This window comes from Lagopus leucura, unplaced genomic scaffold, assembly GCF_019238085.1.
Source record: "Lagopus leucura isolate 7727_CA_CO unplaced genomic scaffold, USGS_WTPT01 34972-0_obj-0_obj, whole genome shotgun sequence".
NCBI classification, from domain to species: Eukaryota; Metazoa; Chordata; class Aves; order Galliformes; family Phasianidae; genus Lagopus; species Lagopus leucura.
In genome coordinates, this window is record NW_024964184.1 from 8799 (window position 1) to 10315 (window position 1517).

At 64.8% G+C, this 1517-nt stretch overlaps 1 protein-coding gene across 1 annotated transcript in view; it reads right to left on the reverse strand.

Moving 5' to 3' along the window:
* Positions 1-1517, reverse strand: part of ITGA3 (integrin subunit alpha 3) — an 11174-nt gene that overhangs the window by 7267 nt on the left and 2390 nt on the right. Inside the window, exons 4-5 of the mRNA XM_042891901.1 lie at positions 1188-1395; positions 160-353 (exon numbers count right to left, since the gene is read on the reverse strand). Of these exons, the coding sequence (XP_042747835.1) occupies positions 160-353; positions 1188-1395 (402 nt within the window). The remainder of the gene's footprint in view (positions 1-159; positions 354-1187; positions 1396-1517) is intronic.

The following is a 1517-nucleotide window of genomic DNA, read 5'->3' on the forward strand; positions in this document are numbered from 1 at the left end:
CCCCCCCATCCAAGCTGCCCTCAAACCACGGTGCCCCCCCAACCCTTCCGCTCACCCCAAACCTCTCCACGGACCCCCATCTCCCTGCACTTCCCAGCCCTGCACCCCCAACCCGAGCAGAATCTCCTTTCTACCCCCCCCCGTCCCCCATCCCCTCACCCTGGAAGCCATCCTGGTTGATGTCCCCTATGCTGGCGATGGCGAAGCCGAAGGCGGAGTAGCTGGGCCCCGTGAGCTCCAGGCTGGGCTCGGGCTGGAAGCCCCCAGCCTCATTCATGTACACATAGACGGCCCCCCCCACCTCCTGCTTCCGCTTGAAGTAGTAGGGGGCTCCCACCACCAGGTCCTGCCACCTGCAGGGACAAGGGGCTGTGACACAGGTTGGCATCCCATGCACCCCTAAGGGAAGGGGACCCCCTCCCCAAAAGAGCTGAGAGCCTTCCCATAACCATCAAAAGATCACTCCCCCCCCCCACCCCCATTACTGGGATGGCAGACCTCCCAGTGGCCAAAGCTGCAAACCCCCCCCGTGCTGTGACCCCTCTCTGAGCTGTGTGCCTCAGGATGGCCCCCACCAACTCCCACAGGTCTCCCCCCACACCGTGACCCACTCCTCCGAGCTATAGGGTGCATGTATATGCTATGGGGATATACCAACCCCCCCAGATCTCCCACCAGGCTGTGACCCACAGAGACCCCTCCCCAGGACTAACCCCTCCCAGTCTCCCCCCACATTATAACCAACAGAGACCCCCCCCATACTCTGGGGTACCCCAGGACCAACCCTCCAAACCCCACGCTGTGACCCACAGAGACCCCTCTGTGCTGGGACTTCTCCAGGACTCACTCCCCAACCCTCCCCACACCACGACCAAGAAACCCTTTGGCACTATGGGGTGCTATGGGGTGCCCCAAGACCAAACCTCCCCCCTCCCCCCCATACTTCCAGTTCTCCCCCACGCTGTGACCCACAGAGACCCCTCTGCCCTATGGGGTGCCCCAGGACCAACCTCCCCAGATCCCCCCCCCCCCATTCTGTGACCCACAGAAACCCCTCAGCGCCACGCAATGCCCCAGAACCAACCCCCCAAACCCCCCCACGCCGTGACCCACAGAGACCCCCCCGCACTGTGGGTTACCCCAAGCCACCCCCCTCCCCAACCACCCTCCCCTACCCCCACCCTCACCCATCATTGTTGAGATCTGCCAAAGCCACGGCGCTGCCGAAGTAGGAGCCGACCTGGCGGCCTCGCAGCAGCCCACTCCTCTGCAGGGTCTGCTGGGGGCTGGTGCTCAGCAGGTACACAGCCCCAGTGTGCTGATAGCGGGGGGCTCCGGCCACCACCGTCACCGCCTCCTGCTGCAGCACCCCGCTGCCCACCTCTGCTGCGTAACCTGCAGCCAAAGCACCGCTGCCAAATCCCCCCTGAACCCAACACCGCTCCCCTCCAACCCCCCTCCTCCAGCCCTGGGGGTCTCCCAGCCCCTCTGTGCCCAACTCCCACCTCCTCCAGACC